General features: G+C 45.3%; 1 protein-coding gene across 3 annotated transcripts in view; it reads right to left on the bottom strand.

The window, feature by feature from the left end:
* Positions 1-309: 309 nt before the first annotated feature.
* LOC126548583 (monocarboxylate transporter 13-like) overlaps positions 310-19261 on the bottom strand; it is a 51901-nt gene continuing 32949 nt past the window's right edge. For all 3 annotated transcript variants that reach the window (XM_055063322.2, XM_050196832.3, XM_050196833.3), the window contains 4 exons: positions 18074-18378; positions 6323-6406; positions 5306-5768; positions 310-721 (listed from right to left, as the gene is read on the bottom strand). In XM_055063322.2, coding sequence (XP_054919297.1) covers positions 570-721; positions 5306-5768; positions 6323-6406; positions 18074-18378 — 1004 coding nt within the window. In that variant the 3' untranslated portion in view covers positions 310-569. The remainder of the gene's footprint in view (positions 722-5305; positions 5769-6322; positions 6407-18073; positions 18379-19261) is intronic.

Below are 19261 nucleotides of genomic sequence, written 5' to 3'. Positions count from 1 at the left end.
TGCGGTTTACATTCAGCAGGTCGAAATCGAGCGTGCGTAACACAATCGCCTGGTTCATTCAGAGCGCCGCGTTCCAGCCCACAACACTTTGGGCCATGTTTACCGTCGAGCTGGGAGCGCGACCGAGGTCAGACAGAATCCCGATCATGTGGCTACTCCGATGGCCCCGGGAGCGGCCAAGCGTTCAGCTCGGGCAGGTTTTCGAGAGACAGCTCCGGAGCGCTGTGCAAACCAAGTTGGTCGGGACTAGTCGAATGCATAACATTAGTTGTGCTTCAAGTTTTATGACGTGGAGGCTTTACGAACCGCCAGAGTGCAACCAATGTTTATTGCAAACTTTGTAGCATGACCTGGAGCCTCTCGTCGTCGCGATTTTTTTTCCCGTTTTTCTCCCCCTTTTCTTCTCGTCCCTCTTCCATCCTTGCGCTTTCTTCTTTGCCGGTGTCGGAGGCCCTTGAGCCATGCGACACCGCGCAAGGCCTCGGCGCGGAATGGCTTTCGGCGTACAGTCCGAACAACCGACACGATGGTCGCGGCTACTACAATACATGACACCTCGCAGGAGTGCGTCAGGCAAATGCGAGGGCTATGCGCAGCTTCGCCGTCCGGTGCCTCCACTTGAGCAGAGCCAGCGCGCCCCAGCACACGGCCAGCACGACCTGCATGGCGGCCAGGCCCACCATGAGCATGAAGTAGCTGCCCAGCGTGTCCCGAACGTAACCTGCGAAAGAGGAGAGTCGGTAGTCTATATTCGAGTGTTGGATGAAGGCGTTGGGTGCACGCGTTGTTGAACTTTTCGCTTTATGCCCATCAAAGGAAGATGTGCGTGCGGTATACTGAAAGCATTAGATGGCCAACCGTTATTTCCTTTAGAACGACAAAGCACGGACACAAGAGAATGGTAGTTCAAAAAAAAAAAAAAAGGGCGGGGGGGTGACGAAGGCAGACGGAAACATTACCTGCGCATACTGACGGAAAATAAGTCATGGACACAGGATATATAGACGAGTTTGTGCTGTCCATTATTGACGGCTTGGCGCTGCCTTTCCATGAGCCACGTGCTATGAGCATGCGCAGATAGTTCTTGTGCCTTCTTTTCCGTAAATATGCGACCTTTGAGTTTTCCTTTTTATTCATGTCGTTTCCGCGCTTTGTGCGCCTGTTTTTCATAAGATACGGAACGGTTTGTTTCTTTGGATCATATGCGCAAACTCATACCGCGGCTTGTTTCAAGCCTTAAAGAGAGGCCGTTTATTGCATGAATATGTATCTGGCTTATTTCGGACACGAGTTCGAAGCACAATTGCGCACACTTGCGCGCCAATTAGCACCATTAAACGCGTCAATTAACTCTTGAGCCTTTAGGTGCGCTAGGAACGGTGTGTGATAATGCCCAGGGAAAGTGGTTTGCTTCCAACCTCTCCATATGATAATACCATCAGTTAAACCTACATCTATAGTTCTTATATATGCCCCTCACGTCCTCGCTCTTTCAGCGCTCCATCTTAACTGGGCGAAATGTAGTTAAGCGAAGCTGACAGGTGGGCATGGTGTTCTGAACAAAAGGAGAGAGAAGAAAGGACACATTTGAAAACAAATTTGCCAATAAGCTGGGAGACGACACAAAAGATGCCGCACAAAAAGAGATGATGGGCGGTGACAATGCCTTCACAGTAGTCCGCAACAGGAATTTTAATGCGCAAGAAACCTTTTTTTTTTCGTAGGTGAGATCTATAGCACCTGCGATGCTCGCCCATTCGTGAGTAATCTTGCTGGTCTCTTTTATTAAAAATGTTTCACGCCGGTGGTGGTAAGTAATGAATGCCCGAAAAGAAAAAGAAAAGCTAAACAAAACAAAGGGGGCGAAATGCGAAAACACCCGTGTACTTAAATTTAGGTGCACGTTAAAGAACCCTAGGTGGTCGAAATTCCCGGAGTCCTCCACTACGGCGTGCCTCATAATCAGAAAGTGGTTTTTGCCCGTAAAACCCCATAATTTAACTAAATAAACAACACGAATCAAATTTAATTACATAGCGGTCTCCACGAAAGGTTGGGAAATATTTCAACACGTGAAACACGAAACAAACGTGGTTCAAAGCCACTTTTACAATTAGTATCGCATGAACGAACTATAGCATGTGCTTTACCCAGAACTCCAAGTGAGAGTCGCGCCGTCGAAGACTCTGTTAGTTGTGGTCACACGCACTGGAAAGCCGAGGCTAACACTGCTACAATCTTAGAAAAAAAAAGTTGCGTCAGCTGCTAACTAAAAGGTAGTAACTGCTTGTAACAAAGGTAACTAAGTTTCTAGTAAAGGCTGTTCGTAACGGTGCCGGTAGTTGCAGCATATCCAAAGGAGGTAGTGCATACGACTCGCACAGGTAGCCAGTTTACGAACCATAGATAGTAAAGTCATCGGTGTAAAGGCATTTGTTACCGAATTAAGTTAGTGGGGCCTGTTTTGTTTACAAGCGGCGCTTCCATTGGCAAGAAATAACTAAGTCGCTTCTATTATAGAAGTGTAGGATAAAAATATATACGGGAAAAAAAGAAGGAAAATAACGATGACTGCATTGCCACACGTTTTAGTGATGTTTATAATGTCATCAAAGAATGGTTTGTAAGGGTCATGACACAAACATTAAGTTACGTGTAATCTTTGAAGAGGTTCTATTGGGACCTTGGCCGGATTCTTGTGGGCGTGATGTTGTAAAAGCTCTATATAGTCGAATTCTTGCACGAGAACCGCTTAGATTTGAGACTTTGAAGAGAATTTGCTGTTCTTGTTCACTCACCGCCATCGTTACCCTCATCATCAACACATCTCTCCCTCTCTCTCTTTTTACTACAGTCTCCCTTCCCCAATTCTGAGTATCAGGTCAGAACTTTGATTCAGGCCGACTTCTCAGTTTTTCTACCATAGTAAATGCTTCTCTCTCTCTCTGCACTGCACAGAAAGGCTTAAACGACAACAACGTATCACACAATACAATGGTGTGGATATAGTAAGCGACATCTTTCTAAGAACGACTTTATAAGTATATATAGCCATAACCTTTAGAAGCACAGGTTGTACCGCTGGGCTCGCTCGTCCTATGTATTTGGATAAACAAACAGGAACCTATATTTGTATAATGTACAGACTGTCTATATGTGCGCGACAACGCAGAATATAGCTATTAATCCAGCGTTATGATAAAAACTATATTTTATCTAAACATCGCAGTAAGATCGCCACTACACAGCATAACAGACCACATGCGAGACGAGGTCATACTTTTTACAAAGATGTCTTTGTGACATGGTAACTGCTTAGGAAAGGCAGCGCTTATAGAAAGTCTGAATTATCGAAGGTAGTAAACAGCTAATAAAAAAAAAGTAGTAATGGGTGGTAAATTACAACTCATTACTACCGTTTTACTAACTTTTGTTCCTCAGAGTGTACTGCAACCGCTCGTCACTGAAACGCAGCTTACCGAAAGAAGGAGGAAACTGCCCACATACGCAGCTGTGTGCAGCCGCGTGACTCAACACGTTGTGTTCCAGAACTCGATACTTCGCAAATAAGCATGCAAAAGTACAACACAGCAGGCTTCGCCGGGGTGCGCTGTTATTGCGGGCTCCGCGATGCTCTGGCCGACTCACCGAACCAGACTTGGCTCGCCACGGGCCGTATCTTCTGCAAGAGCATGGGAGATGTGGGCGAGGTATATGCGGCGCTCTTTTTTGCACGCCAGCGGCCCGCAGTCGTTCCTAGTTGCTTTTCGTCCCGGGAAATTGAAAGCATAAGGACGTCACCCCGAACCGTCAAAACAAGGGTAGCGCTCTGGCGCTTTGCGTTTACAAATGAAGCGAGGTCAGAGCCGCTCAGTGTTACAGTGAGTTCAGAATAAGGCAAGTTGGAGAAAGATGTACGGACATAGTGAGACTAAGTTTACAACCACTAAGGCTGTCGTAAGCTTGTGCTGGCGCTGTAAAGCGTTCCAGACTTTTCGTTTGCTGCAAATAAGCCACGGTTTCAGAATGCCTTTCCTCATATTCACGGACGACACATTAGTCGCTGCCCGCGCAGCGCTGTCGGAAGGGAGTGATCCAGGCACGTACACAGAACGTTTATTCATCTGTAAACCAATTTCACTCGCACTCAGTCCTAAAATATAGACTTACGCTTTCCAAATCAACGGGGTTGCTATGAGAGATGCTATAGTAAATTTCATCAGTTTAATTTTGACCACATGTGGTTCTTTAACGTGCGCCTGAAAGTCGGTTTACGAGAGCGTTCATGCACGAAACGTTCTTGACCTTGTGCTCAGCAGTAAAGCAGCAAATATCTACGAAACCACAGCGGCGGGGGACTCAGTTCACTTGTTCAAGCAAGGCTGATGGGAAAATGTCGAGCCATGGCATCAGCAACGTAACAAACTGGATGTTTATCTTCCGGTTGACCTCCCCACCTCTCTCTCTCTCTGTCTATATATATATATATATATATATATATATATATATATATAAGACGTAACACAGCTCCAAATGTCAAATGAATAACATGATGGATGAACATCGTCATCGTTTGAGCGCACATAGCAGACAGGGCAAGTCTGCTACGAAACTGAACGATCCGATCCGCTTCACGCAACAAAATGCGATCGAACTCTGTGTTGTCGTTAGCGAAGAGAACAAACGACGGACGAGGGGGCGTGTTATGTGTACACTTGGGGAAAGGCTGCGTACTCTGAAGCCATTTGACAAGTATTGGCCACAACCTTGAAATTATGCGGTTTTACGTGCCAAAACCACGATCTGATTATGAGGCACGCCGTAGTGCGGGACTCCGGAAATTTCGACCACCTGGGGTTCTTTAACGTGCACCGAAGTCTAAGTACACGGGTGTTTTCGCATTCCGCTCCCATCAAAGTGCGGCTGCCATGGCGGGCATTCGATCCCTCGACCACGTGCTTAGCAGCCCAACACTGGCCACAGTCTTCAACGTGGACTAATATGTAGCTGCGCGTGTCGTTTCACCTTTCTTTATGAGGTGATAGAAAACCATGCGAGCCTCCTTCATCGTTCACCTCAGTGACTCATTGCTCTGGGTTAGTAATTTTTGCATATTTGTGACGCTTGAAAGAAGCAAGAATGAAGTATATACGAAGACAACGGTCATTCGCTAAGCGCATGGCATCACCAATCAGAGCTCGGCATATCAGTGTGTGGTTTGGCATATGCGGCCCGCTGTAATGAGATTGTCTTTCCTTTTTTTTTAAACCCCGTAGAAGCGTGCACTAGCATGGTAGAGACTTACCGATGATGGGCGCCCGCGCGAAGAAGGGTAGCGTGCACGAAAGACTCATGAGCGCGAAGGCCAATGGAATCTGTCCCTTGGGGAAGCGCTCGGGCACGAACACGAAGAGCAGAAAGCCTCGGCTGCCTTGACCCCAGCCGACCAGAATGCTGCCGGTCACGAGCCACGCGTAGTGTTCGCCCAGCACCGCCATAAACACGAAGCCGACGCCTTGCACCACGAAGCTGGTGAAGACCACCGTCTCCTTGCTGGTTAGCCCCGCGTCGACGGCCGGCGCAAGTGCCACGCTGGCCACCGCCCAGCCCACAGACATAGCTGTCATCAACATGGCGGCCTGGTAGCCTTGAAAGCCGCAGTCGTGTGCGAAGTCCACTATAGTTAGTGTGTAGGTGAAGATGGCGAAGCATCCGCATGCGTTAGTCGTGCAGCATATCGGGAAGATGCCTTGCAGGAATGGCCGCATCTGCATCGAAAGCAGCAACCCGCACGTTGTCATAAATCACTCGTTGCTTGTGCATTGTCACCATGCATGTGTACTTTAATTTGATCCTGCGGGGTAAGCCCTTAAGTGCTAGTGGGAAGGTATGACCCCCGAGGGGAAAGCCCTTAGGTGCTAGTGGGAAGGCATGGGTCCTAGCACACAGCAGGTTCGGCCATAACTGAGCCGTACAACAATTGGTCATGTGCCGTGCTTTAAGGCCACCGTGGCAGTGAAGAGAATGTACTAGAATATAATATAGACTTTCAAGAGTGCGCAAATAGGTGCAAACTTGCAAAGGGCATAACTATAGCACAACCTGTCCTCCGTACATTACGAAACTTTTCAGTATTGCCTTTAGATAGTGACACAGAGTTGCGACTGCGCTGATTCATTGTTCTGCAATAATTCTAATTGGAGAACAGGGAGAATCATAAATCTACATGTGATGTGCAGCATTCGGGTTGAAATAAATATTGCTGTCCAAGTTTTTTGGCAAAGGTTCAACATTCTAAAGACAGGAGAGTGCATTGACTTACCTTTTTGAATATAAGTGTGCTTTTGGGAGTATCTTGTTTTGTGTTTTCTTGCTTCACGATGTGACCATTTGTATTTTCCCGCACCTGCGTGACAAGATAAAATTATTTAGTGTAAACACACTTGTACACGTTACAGAAAAAAAAAAAGCGACCAATTCCAATTAACATTACTCTATTCAAAAGTGTAATTAATTAGTGAACAATTTCTACCCCATGAGAGTAACTGAACAATTGCTAACAAGTAGTCGAATACCTTTACGTTACCTTCCTCGCAACCTTTTTATCATTCCACAAATACATTCAATAGAATGAGCCGGCCTGGCCCTTTTCGTACCTCCTCTGCAGCCTTTAAGACATTGTCTGCCCTAACAATTGCTTTTCAATTTCTGTTCGGTCATCTTCCCTCGTTTTATTGTGAGGCCATCAACAGCGACGCTGAAAACTCGCTCTATTTGCGCTCCGGACGGAAGGGCGATGTCACAACGTACGAACACCGGACGGAGAAATTGGCGAACAAAGACCGAAAACTATCCGATGACAATGGAAAAAGCGAAGTCTAAGCTAACTGAACATGAGCGTTCTGGCATTTTTTTTATGTGGCTGGTAAACGCGGAACAATCGCGAGACGCAGAAAGCGGTGCCGACAATAGGCTGCGCAACCTTTATTGAAGGCAAGTAAACAAATACTGAGCGTCTGCGTTTGCTTGTACGAACGTTCACATCCATGAGAGCGCTGCGTGCCACGAGCGCATGGGTTCTATTGTGGTTCCCACCAAATTGAAGTGCTCAAACCTGTGTTGCCTATTGCAACTTGTCGGGTCAACAAAGTAACTGGTTACGTGTAATTGGTTACCGGAAAGCGTAATTCAATTATGGCGAACGTTACCGAGTAAGAAAAGTAATCGAACAATTACAAAACTCCAAAAGCTGTAAGTTGTTAGAAGTTGTCAATTACACGTAATCCGTTATGTAGAAGGCTGGTGCTGATGCACGCGTCTCTACGTTTCATGACGTAAGTTTGAAGCTTAGTGTACTACGTAAGTGAGTCAATCCAGGATCAAGCAAAACACCATTTTTTTCGGAGAAAGAAATCGGAACTACGTGCACTTACTGCCCCATGTATATATATATATATATATATATATATATATATACACACATTAAGAGGTTCAATACATACAAGCATCTGTCTCGCGAACCAGATTTTTTTCAAGGGAATTTTCCACGTCTCAGTAATTTCTCTCGTCGTATTCGAGTGCTGATTGCCGTGTTATAGTTTGTTAACGAAGCTTTCCCTCAAGTCTAAATATTTTAAGGCAGTTTTCCTAGCCTCTAAAGCCGCTCGAGTTCGCTCTTCTCCTCGAGCGGCCATTTTCCTAGAAAGTATGCCTTCCAACCACTCGACTAAACCGACTATCGCGGACAACATGAGTCTCTTTCCACGTAAGTGTGAGGCTCGGAGCAGGAGCTGCGGCGCTAGAAAGTAGCCTGGGGCCTGACGAACCAACCGACTGAGCTATCTTTCCGGGCAACATCGAAGGGTCACGAGTTCAAATCACCTGTTATGTTCCTTTTTTTTCGCCCTTTTTTTTCTTTCTTTTAATGTCTTTTCCTTTATTTTATCACTGTACGGGAACCCTCCTAAAAAAAAAAAAAAAGATATATATCTTCAAATATGTATGGCCTCACATGTGCAGGTCATAAATACCAGGTTCTCTAGCCGAGTGCCATCCATGCGGTATAACCGAGCTCAGATTGGTCCACCTTGACTGATCAAATAGGGCACCACTGCAGGTTAAATGAGGAGTACAACTCCTGCGGGACCCGCCGTGGTTGCTCAGTGGTTATGGTGTTAGACTGCTGAGCACGAGGTCGCGGGATCGGACCCCGACCACGGCGGCCGCATTTCGATGGGGGCGAAATGCGAAAACACCCGTGTACTTAGAATTAGGTGCACGTTAAAGAACCCCAGGTGGTCGAAATTTTCGGAGTCCTCCACTACGGCGTGCATAATCAGAAAGTGGTTTTGTCACGTAAAACCCCATAAATTAATTTTTAATTTAACTCCTACGGGGACGGTAGAGTATCCGTCTCCAGTGCAAGAGGACCGTGATCCAAATCCCGGTGCCGCGCAATTCTCCACCGGAAAATAAAAAAAAAAACCGTGTGTTGAGAAAATTGCACAAACAGGCCTGGAGTGCGGCCTGATCCCGGTGACCAGAACCGGTAACGCACTCTCTCACCAGAGCAGGATTGGCCACCCTGGTGCAGTACTTGGCCACAACCTCCTATATGAATACAACAATCGAACCCCGGCCCTCAGTCCCCAGCAGCCGCGAAGCAACTGACCACGGCGGCGGTCAGATCTGTGACGCTGCAGATGGTGCTAAGAATACCTGGCTCCGGACAGGCCGCCATTGGAATCTGAACCTGGCAACGTTTAATGTTAGAACGCTATCTAGTGAGGCGAGTCTAGCAGTGTTATTGGAGGAATTAGAGGGTAGTAAATGGGATATGATAGGGCTCAGTGAGGTTAGGAGGACAAAAGAAGCATATACAGTGCTAAAAAGCGGGCATGTACTGTGTTACCGGGGCCTAGCGGAGAGACGAGAACTAGGAGTCGGATTCCTGATTAATAAGGAAATAGCTGGTAACATACAGGAATTCTATAGCATTAACGAGAGGGTGGCATGCCTTGTTGTGAAACTTAATAAGAGGCACAAAATGAAGGTTGTACAGGTCTACGCTCCTACATCTAGTCATGATGACCAGGAAGTCGAAAGCTTTTATGAAGACGTAGAATCGGCGATGGGCACAGTCAAAACAAAATACACTATACTGATGGGCGACTTCAATGCCAGGGTAGGCAAGAAGCAGGCTGGAGACAAGTCAGTGGGGGAATATGGCATAGGCTCTAGGAATAGCAGAGGAGAATTATTAGTAGAGTTTGCAGAACAGAATAATATGCGGATAATGAATACCTTTTTCCGCAAGCGGGTTAGTCGAAAGTGGACGTGGAGGAGCCCGAATGGTGAGACTAGAAATGAAATCGACTTCATACTCTGCGCGAACCTTGGCATCATTCAAGATGTAGACGTGCTCGGCAAGGTACGCTGCAGTGACCACAGGATGGTAAGAACTCGAATTAGCCTAGACTTGAGGAGGGAACGAAAGAAACTGGTACACAAGAAGCCAATCAATGAGTTAGCGGTAAGAGGGAAACTAGAGGAATTCCGGATCAAACTACAGAACAGGTATTCGGCTTTAACTCAGGAAGAGGACCTTAGTGTTGAAGCAATGAACGACAATCTCATGGGCACCATTAAGGAGTGCGCAATAGAAGTCGGTGGTAACGCCGTTAGACAGGAAACCAGTAAGCTATCGCAGGAGACGAAAGATCTGATCAAGAAACGCCAATGTATGAAAGCCTCTAATCCTACAGCTAGAATAGAACTGGCAGAACTTTCTAAGTTAATCAACAAGCGTAAGACAGCGGACATCAGGAACTATAATATGGATAGAATTGAACAGGCTCTCAGGAACGGAGGAAGCCTAAAAACAGTGAAGAAGAAACTAGGAATAGGCAAGAATCAGATGTGTGCGTTAAGAGACAAAGCCGGCAATATCGTTACTAATATGGATGAGATAGTTCAAGTGGCTGAGGAGTTCTATAGAGATTTATACAGTACCAGTGGCACCCACGACGATAGTGGAAGAGAGAATAGCCTAGAGGAATTCGAAATCCCACAGGTAACGCCAGAAGAAGTAAAGAAAGCCTTAGGAGCTATGCAAAGGGGGAAGGCAGCTGGGGAGGATCAGGTAACAGCAGATTTGTTGAAGGATGGTGGTCAGATTGTTCTAGAGAAACTGGCCACCCTGTATACGCAATGCCTCATAACCTCGAGCGTACCGGAATCTTGGAAGAACGCTAACATAATCCTAATCCATAAGAAAGGGGACGCCAAAGACTTGAAAAATTATAGACCGATCAGCTTACTGTCCGTTGCCTACAAAGTATTTACTAAGGTAATCGCAAATAGAATCAGGAACACCTTAGACTTCTGTCAACCAAAGGACCAGGCAGGATTCCGTAAAGGCTACTCAACAATAGACCATATTCACACTATCAATCAAGTGATAGAGAAATGTGCAGAATATAACCAACCCTTATATATAGCTTTCATTGATTACGAGAAAGCGTTTGATTCAGTCGAAACCTCAGCAGTCATGGAGGCATTACGGAATCAGGGTGTAGATGAGCCATATGTAAAAATACTGGAAGATATCTATAGCGGCTCCACAGCCACCGTAGTCCTCCACAAAGAAAGCAACAAAATCCCTATAAAGAAAGGCGTCAGACAGGGAGATACGATATCTCCAATGCTATTCACAGCATGTTTACAGGAGGTATTCAGAGGCCTGGAGTGGGAAGAATTGGGGATAAAAGTTGATGGAGAATACCTTAGCAACTTGCGATTCGCTGATGATATTGCCTTGCTTAGTAACTCAGGAGACCAATTGCAATGCATGCTCACTGACCTGGAGAGGCAAAGCAGAAGGGTGGGTCTGAAAATTAATCTGCAGAAAACTAAAGTATTGTTTAACAGTCTCGGAAGAGAACAGCAGTTTACGATAGGTAGCGAAGCACTGGAAGTGGTAAGGGAATACATCTACTTAGGGCAGGTAGTGACCACGGATCCGGATCATGAGATTGAAATAACCAGAAGAATAAGAATGGGTTGGGGTGCGTTTGGCAGGCATTCTCAAATCATGAACAGCAGGTTGCCACTATCCCTCAAAAGGAAAGTGTACAACAGCTGTGTGTTACCAGTACTCACATATGGGGCAGAAACCTGGAGGCTTACGAAAAGGGTTCTGCTGAAATTGAGGACGACGCAACGAGCTATGGAAAGAAGAATGATGGGTGTAACGTTAAGGGATAAGAAAAGAGCAGATTGGGTGAGGCAACAAACGCGGGTAAACGACATCTTAGTTGAAATCAAGAAAAAGAAATGGGCATGGGCCGGACATGTAATGAGGAGGGAAGATAACCGATGGTCACTAAGAGTTACGGACTGGATTCCAAGGGAAGGGAAGCGTAGCAGGGGGCGGCAGAAAGTTAGGTGGGCGGATGACATTAAGACGTTTGCAGGGACAACATGGCCACAATTAGTACATGACCGGGGTAGTTGGAGAAGTATGGGAGAGGCCTTTGCCCTGCAGTGGGCGTAACTAGGCTGATGATATATATATATATATATATATATATATATATATATATATATATATATATATATATATATATATATATATATATATATATATATATATATATATATATATGTCTATCCACCTTTCCTGCCAACTTCTAAACCGGCGGTGCATGTTGATGTATTCATAGCAAGATCAAACAACAAGAAAGGTAGCGTGCACGTGAGATTTCCGAAGGTCGAAATCGTTACACGTGGAGACGCATATGCGTCGGCGCTACGGCATTGGTGGCATTGCCAAAAGAACTAGAAAAAAGAAGAAAGAGATCAGCTCGAGTATGTTTTCATTTCTCTGTGCGCGTTTTCCTATACATGACTTTACGTGCATGCCACTGCTGGAAATAAAGCAGTTAGTTGATAGTCAGCTCTGTGCCCACGTGGTTCTTTCTGTTTTCTGTTTTTGCACTCTCCGCTTTGTTCGTCCTAATAGGAGAGAGAGAAAAAAACCCAGCATACATGGTCGCAATGGAGAACGGGGCCCGTATTCACAAAGGCGTCCTTACGCTAGAACTGTTCGAAAAAGCTGCAAATTACCAATCGTGGCAGCCGGCCAATGGCGAATGGCGACTGTGAACGAATAACTTTCTGAATTCGGCTCCGTAGTACTGCTTCGAGATCTTACTTTAGCCAAGCCATCGTTAGCCTTGAAGACACATACAACTAAACGGCTTATCAATACTGGAACCCCCCCCCCCCCCCGCCCCCCCCCCTCCCGCCCTAAATCCCTTCTTTTTTTGTATCTGCAGTCGGTGCTGTTCAGCAGCTGTAATTTGCCGTTAGAAGTACAGGCATCGAACGCTTCCGTCGCAGCTACAATTACCGAACACAAGGGCACCAAAATTGTAAGACATGGTTATGCTGTGGGCAGACAAAAGCAGCTGCTTCTGCGTTAGTGAAATGGCGCTCAAGTTGTTAGTGCTTACATCGGAAAACTTATATATTGCATAGCGTCAACCTCTGAGTACGCCAGAAACTTATGGACATCTATAGGTTGTCCCAGGTAGCGTTAGCCAAGAAGACATGGTCCAAGATACGAGTTCAAGACCTACGGTGTTTCGTCGTCCGACCTCTGACGACCGAACATCGTAGGTCTTATAATCGTATCTTGCGTCGTGACTATTTAATTTTTTTTATTTTTTGAACAGCTTGGCTATTAGCTGGGACACACGGTATAGTGCCCTCGAATACTTGCTCTGCTCCAAATAGCTCACCGCTATTAACACTAAGAATTTTAGACGATACAAGCTGTTATAGTGGGATACAACTTGTCTTCAGTGAAGCCCCGCCCACACCCTCATAGCCGCCAGCCACTGTTCCTCCGCAAGGCTGCAAATAGTTCGTACTTCAAACTTTCCCTGTTACCTAAATTAGGCGGTAACCACAAAAATAAAATTATTAGCGCGCAATTTTATGCGTTTTCACTCGTGTATTATAGTGGAACGGTGAAAGTCTAATTCTTTATTGAACTGAAATAAAACGCTTGCTTCGCTGCAACTATTTATTGTCAAGTTTCACTTCAGTTGGCAGGGAAGTTTCATGAATAAAACGGACTAGGCAGTGAAATGAACTGTACCGCAGACTTTTGAAGAGTGAAATGCTCAGACTCCATACACTTTGTCCATGTCTGTTGCACACCTCATCGTTTACGCCGATGAAAAGACTCTCCGAGAACAGCGGACGTTCCGGAGGTATAAAGTACGACGCCATTTCGAAAAGGTCGCATGACGACCATTTTGTTTGCTTCTGTGATTGGCTGGCGGAGTAACACAACCCTGCGCAGTCCGTGTGCCTTGGTTGCCAACTGCTGTTTCTTTAAGTTGTATCCTATTATAGTGCAAGTAGCTTTCTAAAAATATGTTCACACTTACCACTTCGCAGCTTTGATGTTACTCTTTACAGCTGTTTGTCTATTGTCCATGCTGTGTCACGTGTTTCGTAATTAACATGAGATGTGACAGCATTTGCTAGAGCTTATATAAATGGTTCTCATAGTTAGCACTACTTCCACAGTAATAGATAACCCAAAAGGAAAAAAAAGAAGGAACTTACCGCCGTATTCAGAAATGCAACTTAACTTCAAGCTCATGCTTGACTTGATTTAAATGACGCCTGGCATTAACGCGCCCAAAGACGCTCACTGCGTTTCCTTCGGCGCGTTCACGATAGGCGTCACTTAGAACAAGTCAAGCATGGGCTTCAACTTAAGTTGCATTTCTGAATACGGGGGTTAGTGGTTAGCACATCCAGCGTTCTCAGCAGCGACTGGGAACTGTGGCTTGGTTTTAAACCGCACTGACGACGACAAGCAGTTTAGTTTGCTGTGCGTTGTAGTTCTACTGACTTTCGTTTTTATTCTCATTGAGAGTCCCCAACAGAAACTACTGCCGTGACACGGTGACGCATATCATACTCAATAAGAAAAGGCGGACTGTTTTCACACTCCCTTAGCTGTTCATGTCAAAAGCGATGTGAACAAGTGCCCCATTATGAGCGTAAAATTATGGAGGCATCAATGTACACGTTGTCGAAGTCACTTCGAAGCAACAGAAAAGGTCCATCGGACTTGGCTATTCCAGACGCTGTACGTAGAGAGTGTGCAATCTGTAACCGCGCTAAATGAAGGACAGAAATTCTGGACATTGACAAGCAGCATCAATAGCTCCCGCAGATTGAAAACAAGCGCTAAAATGACACCTTCCACAAGTGTCTAATGACACACGTAGAAGATGCTCTGAAGGTACCGTGCAGGCAATGGTTGTACGCGTCTATCCACCAATATGCATGCGCCGATACGTTTTTTTTTTTTTTTTTTTTGCAGAATCTAGGGTCATAAAGTTTACGCAGTTTGAACTACAGGAGTCAGTGGGAATCTCCACTGTTTAAGAGGAAAATAATGATTTCAAAAGAAGGCACCTCAAGAAGTGGAACTGCCGAGATAGATTAAATTACACATAGATAGATAGATAGATAGATAGATAGATAGATAGATAGATAGATAGATAGATAGATAGATAGATAGATAGATAGATAGATAGATAGATAGATAGATAGATAGATAGATAGATAGATAGATAGATAGATAGATAGATAGATAGATAGATAGATAGATAGATAGATAGATAGATAGATAGATAGATAGATAGATAGATAGATTTTATTTGCTATCCTACCTTTCCCATTTTTGCCACTGGCTTCGTTTAGGTTTTTTCAGCACGATGTTTTATAATCAGCTGCCAAGCGTCAGCGAATCATAGCATACAGCCAATCAGAGTTCGTCAGGCGCATATTATTTCTTGTGTAGCATCGGTGGTGGCGTAATATTATGCACAGCAAGTCTTTTCTTTCACTGTTTCATGCAGTATCGGAGGCAGTATCGGTTAGATAGATCTCGAATTATAAACTGACGAATTCAACAAAGTGTATCAGACAGTCTGTCATGCAGCTGTAGGCGTCACCGCCCTCTTTAGGGGCATTATTATTCGCTGTAGAAGCATCGGCGGAGTAGCCGATAGTGATATCACCATTCGAGTGGCTTCCTTTATGTGTTGCACCGAAGTTGTACAGGCAATAACGAAAAAAAAAAAAAAAGAAAGAGTAGCCGATAGGTTACACTTTCGTCTGGCAACCTGCAGTACCGCAGTTCTAATCGCTGCTGCGCGGCTTTTTTTCTTCATTTTATTTTTTTTATATAAACGTCTCGGAAGGCATTTCGGGTATACTACGGTGGACATCCAAAAAACCAGGGTGGCGATAGAATAAGGGATTTCGCTGTAAAAAGAAAACGAAGTGTGTATTTCAGCAAAACACTCATTATGGGGAAAGGATGCAATTACAAAATATTACCCCCCTTCTTTTGGGTGTATTAGTTCTCTCAAACATCATTTTCTAAGAGTCGAAGGGGGTGAATTATGGGCACAAGAAAACACCCTTAAGGTTGCAAATTTTTTTAGGATGTGCGGAGACACAAGGGTAAAAATCACGCCTACATATGGCCGCCGAGGATATTCGATTTCTGAAATTGCAGCGATTACCGCAGTGCCGTTAGTCTACACAATAGCTTAGCCCCCCTTCCCTCCCCCCCTTTAATTTCTTCCAGGTGGCGCGTTTCTGAAGTGAGTTATCACGTTTCTCAAATCGCCGTTTCCCAAGCATGTCCAATCACCTGAAGAAAATGTAGATATAAACCTGTCCACACCACAAACCAGGTTGTGGGAGCGGCTGCCGTGTGGTTTTCGACTATACCGCAGAGCGACCAATATGAGTGCCCGTTCGCAAAGCGCACATGCCCCATAGGCAAACACCATAGATGCTCAACATGTCGCTGCGTCGGTGTCCTTCTTTTCAAAGTATTCCCGGTATTTAAGAATGCGACCTTACTCGATTAACGTGACGCACCATGTGCCGCAAAAGTCGCTGTTCCACTTCGGTGCCGTAAAAGATATAGTCCCCTTTTTTATAACCAGAGCTCCAAGTAAAGCGCAAGAACTACACCGAGAGGCTCAGAGACTTTAACGACAACGTAAAAAAAGAAAGTGGTCGTGCAATGTGGCTGACCTTGCACAGCAATACGTGTGGGTGTTGTTGACTCTTTCATAGCTGCGCCGTATGGAAAAAATAAAAAAAATAAGGACCCTCCCCATTAGGCTGATAGTTGAATGAGCAAAAAATTAATAGTCTCGGTTCTCAGCGTGCAAGCCTCCCTTCCCTGGCACAGTCACAAAAAGAGGTATTATTTCTTGAACGTTAATAAGTGTGCGCACGGCATCTAAGCGTCTTGAGCGTCATTTGTACGCGCATATATACACGCGGCCTCTTTCAAGTAAAACCATTGGACGGAGTTAGCGCATGCGTCCTGCACTCCCTGGTGGTCCGTGTAATTTTTTCGATTTACTTGCAATATGTCATACTAACAAAGCCGAATTCCTACCCTTTCCAGGGTCGGTACGCATAATGTGAGAATTCGTTTTACTCTATTTTATTCGTTTGTTATCATCAACCACTCACAACCAGCCGATCCTAGTGATAGCGCGCAAGCAGAGCGCTGCTCAAACGACTGCAGAAGCTCGAAAAATGAACAGGGGCCGAATTAGCAAAGCTTTTCTTTCGTAAGTGCTGCTTGCCATTGGCCGTCCGCCTTCGTTAACATTACGTGCCGCATCCAATTTGACTGACAGCTGCTCTTACGAACACATTTAGCGTAAGAGCCTTTTTTTTTTTGTAGATACGGTCCCCGAATTAAAACGAAATCGTTACGTTATACATGTATACCAGGCCTCGCATGGCCGTGTCTAGCCGCCCGTACTTGATTGAGTAGAAGAGTGACGCTCGTGTTTTACACTCTAAAAAAAAAAAGTCGTCATATTCATTAACTAAATTAAAATTAAATTATGGGGTTTTACGTGCCAAAACCACTTTCTGATTACGAGGCACGCCGTAGTGGGGGACTCCGGAAATTTGGACCACCTGGGGTTCTTTAACGTGCACCTAAATCTAAGTACACGGGTGTTTTTGCATTTCGCCCCCATCGAAATACGGCCGCCGTGGCCGGTATTCGACATTAACTAAATCCCAACACGTTACTTGTCCCAGAAAGCGCTACCTTCTTAGTAAGTGCAGCTTGTAATATGATGGTTAGTACTTTTCACTACCTGCTGATGCTAGAAAAATGCGCTAACTTAGTAAACTAAATACTACCTCGGTATGTGCAGTTACTAACGCAACTGAAATATAATTACTAACAATACAATGGGGCCTATTCGATTTATAAGTGCCGCTTGCATAGTTATATGAAGTCGATGGTGTAAAATCATGGCAAAGTAAAGTAATAAATATATACGAAAAATAAAGAGAACGGCGTCCTTTCGCTATATATTAGGGCATCAATTAAGATACGTATATGTGTAAGTTATGTTCACTAGGGGCATTAAGGCACACTACTCCGGGTAAGAATGTATTACATATCTCCAACAAGCAATGAACGACTGGGCAAGAACACACATTCAGAACGACAAAGGGGCTACGCGACACTTAGTCAAAGAGCAACTTCAAGAGTATTTATGACCCAAGTTTGAGGGAGCACATGTTGCACAGGTGAGAACCTATCTATTTGGTTAAATAATCAAAGCTTTGCGCATAAATTTCTAAAGCCAACTGTCTGCATATATGTGTGCTACGACGTCGCACGTAACTGCTAGTCCAACATAATGAACAACACTACAGCTTATCTCAATTTTGCGAGACTGTCACAATCACAATAGGCCACGGCCTGACGAGGTAGTAGTGGCTTGATAGTTACTTGGTAAAAACTACTAAGAAACCTTTCTGGCTAGTAAAGGCAACACTAACTGGCTTTATTAGCCGCTGCAGCCCCGTCACTCCTCGTGCCCCGTCACCTCCCAGCACGAAACGAGTGTTAACGAGTGTCGACAACGGGACCACAGGTTGGTATGCGGCCAGAGGTCGGCTGCGCGTCAGCACTTACCGCGGGAGTTTTGTGGCCGGTCAGCGTAGTGGGCGGCGGCGGCGGCCGCGGCGCCTGCTCTCGCTGCCACGGCTGCGGTGCCAGGGGCAGGCAGCAGAGGAACAGGTGCAGCGACAGGGCACCCAGCAGCAGCAGCGACGTGGAAAAGCCGTACTCGGTGACGAAGTAGGACGCCACGGGTGGGAACACGACGCCCGTCAGGCTCAGCGTGACCGACATGAGCGCGAACGCCGTGGCCCGATACTTGATGAAGTACTGCGACAGCAGGGCGCCCACCACCACACCAACCGAGGCCACGCCCAGACCTGCGCACGTGCGCCGCGGGGATTAGTCGGTCACACGCCGGGTTGTCGAATTCAGAAAGGTTTCTTTCGTAAGTGCTGTTTCCCAATGGCCGACTGCCTTCGCTGTAAGTGTATGTTCGCTCTGACTATTGACCGACGCTTGTTCTTTCGAACAACTTCAGCATACGACGTGCCTTGCAAATAGGGCCCCATCATTAAAGAACAGCAGCTTAAATTAAATAAATTAATTAAATAAACTACAATATTTAGCTAATTAGGCAGAATGCAAAGTTTACTGGCTCCCTCACGTAAGTGGTAATTATACGTACAGTGGGCGTTCATCTGCATAGGAGGCTTTTCTTCTGTTTGGCTTTTTTAAAACTTGCCACGCGTTAGCTGCCATTCCATGAATGACTCCAAACAGGAATCGTGTGGAGCACGTGTAGCATACCGACTGATACAGCCGCTTATTGGAGGGAGAAAGGAGCTCTGAAACACTATAGCACTGTAAAGCAATTTAGCCCCTTCCGGATGTTTCACTGCGTTTATCACTAACACCCTTACACCCCTGAAAAAAAGAAGGCATTTCCACAAACCAAAACACCAATATATTAGATGCTTTGAGTTGCTATAACAACCTTTTCTCTAAAGGGTGCAAGTAATCTATGCAGGCGCTATTCATTACGGCACCTTGCTATTCGATGATTATTATTATTTATTGGCATCCCTTTTAAAACGAGTCACACAGCTTGCTTGAGTTAATCAGGTATGCTATACATGTTTTTCATTTTAGCATTTTGTATGCACTTCCTTAATCTGTTTTCCTTCAAACTTCTGTATTTACCATGTACCACAACTTATGCCTATAACGGATCTTGTCCGATCAATATCTTCCCTGCAATCC

The sequence above is a fragment of the Dermacentor andersoni genome, chromosome 1 (genome assembly GCF_023375885.2).
Source record: "Dermacentor andersoni chromosome 1, qqDerAnde1_hic_scaffold, whole genome shotgun sequence".
Classification (NCBI taxonomy): domain Eukaryota; kingdom Metazoa; phylum Arthropoda; class Arachnida; order Ixodida; family Ixodidae; genus Dermacentor; species Dermacentor andersoni.
The sequence above is the reverse complement of the archived record's forward strand: the minus strand, read 5'-3'. Positions and strand labels throughout refer to the sequence as shown.